This window comes from Pristiophorus japonicus, unplaced genomic scaffold, assembly GCF_044704955.1.
Source record: "Pristiophorus japonicus isolate sPriJap1 unplaced genomic scaffold, sPriJap1.hap1 HAP1_SCAFFOLD_455, whole genome shotgun sequence".
Lineage (NCBI taxonomy): Eukaryota > Metazoa > Chordata > Chondrichthyes > Pristiophoridae > Pristiophorus > Pristiophorus japonicus.
Window position 1 is genome coordinate 409157 of NW_027254358.1, and position 5619 is coordinate 414775.

The following is a 5619-nucleotide window of genomic DNA, read 5'->3' on the forward strand; positions in this document are numbered from 1 at the left end:
AAGCCCTCATCCGTGCCTTTGTTACCTCCAAACTTGACTATTCCAACGCACTCCTGGCTGGCCTCCCACATTCTACCCTATGTAAACTAGAGGTGATCCAAAATTCTGCAGCCCATGTCCTAGCTCGCACCAAGTCCCGCTCACCTATCACCCCTGTGCTTGCTGACCAACATTGGCTCCAGGTTAAACAGCACCTTGATTTTAAAATTTTCATCCTTGTTTAAAAATCCCTCCATGGCCTCGCCCCTCCCTATCTCTGTAATCTCCTCCAGCCCCACAACCCCCCGAGATATTTGCACTCCTCCAATGCTGACCGATTACGCATCCCCGATTTTAATCATATAATATGGAGCTCCTCCTAGTGGAACTACTGCTCCTCCTAGTGGACTACGGTGGTAATGCAACTGTGGTTCGGGTGGGAGGCAATGGGGGGGAGTGGGGCAGAGCTTGACAGACACATGCGGAGAAAAACGCAGTGCAAATAGTTACTCCCATATAATAAAAGGATCATGTGACAAGGTCACATGATGAGTTCCTGTAGAGCCATCATGTGCATGTGTATGCTTGTGATGTCATGAAGAATATATCACAAGTCACTCCACCATTGGTGACCATGCCTTCAGCTGACAAGACCCGAAGCTCTAGAATTCTCTTCCTAAACTTCTCCACCTCTCTACTTTTCTCTCCTCCGATAAGATGCTCTTAAAACCTACCTCTTTGACCAAGCTTTTAGTCATCTGCCTTAATATTTGCTTACATGGTTCGGTGTCAAAGTCTGTTTGATAACACTCCTACAAACCAACTTGGCACATTTTACTACATAAAGACCCACCCCACCCCCCCGCCCACTGTATATCACAGACCCTGGGGGAAGAGCAGACCGGGCCCACTGTGTATCACAGACCCCGGGGGGAGAGCAGACCGGGCCCACTGTGTATCACAGACCCCGGGGGAGAGCAGACTGGGCCCACTGTGTATCACAGACCCTGGAGGGAGAGCAGACTGGGCCCACTGTGTATCACAGACCCTGGGGGGAGAGCAGACTGGGCCCACTGTGTATCATAGACCCCGGGGGGAGAGCAGACTGGGCCCACTGTGTATCACAGACCCTTGGGGGAGAGCAGACCGGGCCCACTGTGTATCACAGACCCTGGGGGGAGAGCAGACTGGGCCCACTGTGTATCACAGACCCCGGGGAGAGCAGACCAGGCCCACTGTGTATCACAGACCCCGGGGAGAGCAGACCCACTGTGTCTATATCACAGGGTGAGCTGGTTGGTGAAAATATAAGATAGGATTCAGTTCTGATGCTGAAAAATCTTCAGTTCTTATTGTTTAATACATTTGACAATTCTATTAAAGGGATATTTCATCACATTCTTTAACTGCTCTCTGAACTTAGTCTGGGTCACAGCATAAATACAAGTGTTGGTGCAGCAACTCAGGAGTTGCAGCATGAAGCCCAGCTCTTGTACATAGAGAGGTAGAGATACAGCATAAAATCCAATGTACCACAGTCGGTTGCATATAGAATACACCATATACGTTGACCATAACAGGATGAAATTCCCCGAGATAACAAACAATAAAATGACAGATTTCCTGCGGCTCTCCATCTCAGGGTCTCTGGGACCCCCCCCATGGCTGGGACCCCGGAGTCTCCTGCGAGCTCTGCTGGCCACTAAAATGTGTCTGACGGTGAGAGCATTGAGCAGCAGGATCAGAACAAATGGGACAAAAGGGGTGAGAATATAATGAAGGAGTTCGATTATTGCCCAGACTCTTGAACCAACAACACCATCTCGTCCATAACAAAACCAGGGATCGTTGTAGAGGTAATATTTACCCGTTAACATAAAATACCAGAAAATATCCTTTAAACAGCTCAGCACAGTCACTGTTCCCAGAACCACAGCCGCTGTTCTCTCGGTGCAATATTTGGTTTTCAGCTTCTGGCAACAAATGGCCACAAATCGATCGAAGGTGAAAGTGACGGTGAACCAGACAGAGCAGTCTGTGGCTGCATACAGCAGGACGGCGTGGATATTACACACAGGAATGGGCATCACGAAATGGAAGTGACTCGAATAACGAACTGGAATTTGCCTCAATATCAGGTCGAGGATAACGACCTGTAGATCCGCTGCTGCCATGGCCACCAGGTAACGAGTGACACATTTGGAGAGACCGCACTTTCCCCGAGTCAGGATCACAATCGTCAGTAGGTTAACTGTAAGGCAAGGACATAACAGGAATGTTATACATCATGCTGGGACCCAGTGTAAATATTAGTACCATCTCTGGAAAACCTGTAAACATTAGGACATTCTCTAGATCATCTGTTAATAACTTCAAATGTATTCATTCATGGGATATGGGCATCTCTAGCAAGGCCAGTGTTTATTGCCCATCCTTACTCATCGTTGGGAAGGTTGTGGTGGGTCTTCTACTTGAACCGTTGCAGTCCATGTGCTGAAGGAACTCTCAGTGCTGTTCAGGAGGGAATTCCAAGGTTTTGACCCAGGGACGATGAAAGGAAGGTGATATTGTGGTGTATCTGTAAAGCATGCACTCCCGTGTTCCGCCACCAGGGAGCTCATCCCCTGAAGTCCCAAGGGATCACAGCATCCCTTGGGAGCACTGTATATAAGCCAGCCCCGAAGGCCTGTTCCTCACTCTGGAGTGTCTTATTAAAGACTGAGGTTACTGTTACTTTAACCTCCCTGTGTGCAGCCTCAACTGTGTTAGGAACACAATAACTGGCGACGAGAATATGAATCCAATGCAAAGATGCAGCAAACTGTGGGCATCCTGGAGAAGATCTCGGAGGGTGAGGACTGGGAAGCCTATGTCGAATGGCTAGACCAATACTTTGTAGCCAACGAGCTGGACGGAGAAGGAAACGCTGCAAAAAGGAGAGCGGTCCTCCTCACAGTCTGCGGGGCACCGACCTACAGCCTCATGAAGAATCTTCTGGCTCCGGTGAAACCCACAGATAAGTCGTATGAGGAGCTGTGTACACTGGTTTGGAAGCATCTTAACCTGAGGGAGAGCATGCTGATGCTGAGGTATCGGCTCTACACGTGCCAGCGATCTGAAGGTCAGGAAGTGGCGAGCTACGTCGCCGAGCTAAGGCGACTTGCAGGACAATGTGAGTTTGATGGCTACCTGGAGCAAATGCTCAGAGACTTTTTTGTACTGGGCATTGGCCACGAGACCATCCTACGAAAACTTTTGACTGTCGAGACACCGACCCTCAGTAAGGCCATTGCGATAGCACAGGCGTTTATGTCCACCAGTGATAACACCAAATAAATCTCTCAGCACACAAGTGCTAGCAATGTTCATAAATTAACTGGAACTGTGTTTGCAAGCAGAAATGTATAGGGCAGAACCCACGAGTCTGCAACTGCCAGCAGGCCTCAGGTGCCAGGTGATTCGGAGTCCCCAACAAAGGATGAATGCAAGGCAATTCACACCTTGTTGGCGTTGTGGAGGCTTCCATTCAGCCTATTCATGCCACTTCAAAGTGTTTGTTTGCAAGAGCTGTGGAACAATGGGGCACCTCCAACGAGCTTGCAAATGAGCTGCAAGCTTGACAAAACCTACTAACCACCACGTGGCAGAGGAAGATCGGTCCATGGTGGATCAGAACAATTTCGAGCCTCAGAGAGAGGAGGCAGATGCTGAAGTACACAGGGTGCACACATTTTCGATGAAATGTCCACCTATAATGCTAAACATAAAATTGAATGGCTTACCCGTAGCCATGGAACTGGACACTGGCGCTAGCCAATCCATCATGAATAAAAAGACGTTTGAGAGATTGTGGTGCAACAAGGCATTCAGACCAGCCCTGAGCCCCATCCACACGAAACTGAGAACATACACCAAAGAGCTTATCACTGTCCTGGGCAGCGCCATGGTCAAGGTCACCTACGAGGGCACGGTGCACGAACTGCCACTCTAGATTGTCCCGGGCGATGGCCCCACATTGCTTGGAAGGAGCTGGCTGGGCAAAATCCGCTGGAACTGGGATGACATCCGAGCGCTATCACATGTCGATGAGGCCTCATGTACCCAGGTTCTTGACAAATTTCCTTCCCTTTTTGAGCCAGGCATTGGAAACTTTTCTGGGACGAAGGTGTGGATCCACTTGGTCCCAGAGGCACGATCCATTCACCACAAGGCGCGAGCGGTACCTCACATGATGAGGGAGAGAGTGGAAATCGAGCTGGACAGGCTGCAACGCGAGGGCATCATATCCCCAGTGGAATTCAGCGAGTGGGCCAGCCCGATTGTTCCAGTACTCAAAAGTGATGGCACGGTCAGGATTTGCGGCGATTATAAAGTAACTATTAATCGTTTCTCGCTACAGGACCAATACCCGCTACCTAAGTCAGACGACCTATTTGCGACGCTGGCAGGAGGCAAGATGTTCACCAAATTCGACCTGACTTCGGCCTACATGACGCAGGAGCTGGAGGAGTCTTCGAAGGGCCTCACCTGAATCAACACGCAAAAGGGACTGTTCATCTACAACAGATGCCCGTTTGGAATTCGGTCAGCTGCAGCGATCTTCCAGAGAAACATGGAGAGCCTACTTAAGTCGGTACCACACACGGTGGTCTTTCAGGACGACATATTGCTCATGGGTCGGGACACCGCTGAGCACCTACAAAACCTGGAGGAGGTCCTCCAGTGACTGGATCGTGTAGGGCTGCGGCTGAAGAGGTCGAAATGCGTCTTCAAGGCAACAGAAGTGGAGTTTTTGGGGAGAAAGATCACGGCGGATGGCATTCGGCCCACAGACGCCAAGACAGAGGCTATCAGGAATGCGCCCAGGCCACAAAATGCCACGGAGCTGCGGTCGTTCCTGGGACTCTTCAATTATTTTGGTAACTTCCTTCCGGGGTTAAGCACCCTTTTAGAGCCCCTACATGTGTTATTGCGCAAGGGTGAGAACTGGGTATGGGGGAAAAAAATCCCCGTTGAAATGCAAGAGCTAATCAAGCTGTTCCAGCAGCGAAAGGACGAGCTGTCCATTCAGGCAGACTGCCTGTTGTGGGGTAGCCGCGTAGTGCTACCCAAAAAGGGCAGGGAGACGTTCATCTCGGATCTCCACAGCACACACCCGGGTATAGTAATGATGAAAGCGATAGCCAGATCCCACATGTGGTGGCCCGGTATCGACTCTGACTTAGAGTCCTGTGTACAGCAATGCAGAGTATGTGCTCAGTTGAGCAACGCACCGTGAGAGGCACCACTAAGTTTGTGGTCCTGGACCTTCAGACTATGGTCGAGGATCCATGTCGACTATGCGGGCCCGTTTTTCGGTAAAATGTTCCTGGTGGTGGTGGATGCTTATTCAAAATGGATTGCATGTGAAATAATGTCGGGAAGCACCGCCACCGCCACTATTGAAAGCCTGAGGGCCATGTTTGCCACCCACGGCCTGCCTGACATACTGGTCAGTGACAACGGGCCATGTTTCACCAGTGCTAAATTTAAAGAATTCATGACCCGCAATGGGATCAAACATGTCACCTCAGCCCCGTTTAAACCAGCCTCCAATGGGCAGTACAAACCATCAAACAGAGCCTTAAACAAGTCACAGAA

At 50.1% G+C, this 5619-nt stretch overlaps 1 protein-coding gene across 1 annotated transcript; it reads right to left on the reverse strand.

Annotated features, from left to right (window-relative positions):
• Positions 1 to 1328: 1328 nt before the first annotated feature.
• On the reverse strand, positions 1329 to 2231 carry LOC139252340 (probable G-protein coupled receptor 139). The gene has a single exon (XM_070873343.1). The coding sequence runs from the start codon at positions 2151 to 2153 to the stop codon at positions 1329 to 1331; it is 825 nt and encodes a 274-aa protein (XP_070729444.1). The 5' UTR covers positions 2154 to 2231.
• Positions 2232 to 5619: the final 3388 nt, after the last annotated feature.

What these genes read in the sequence shown, in the direction of transcription:
- LOC139252340 (XM_070873343.1), bottom strand. Translation starts at nt 2,153, where the DNA reads ATGGCAGCAGCGGATCTACAGGTCGTTATCCTCGACCTGATATTGAGG.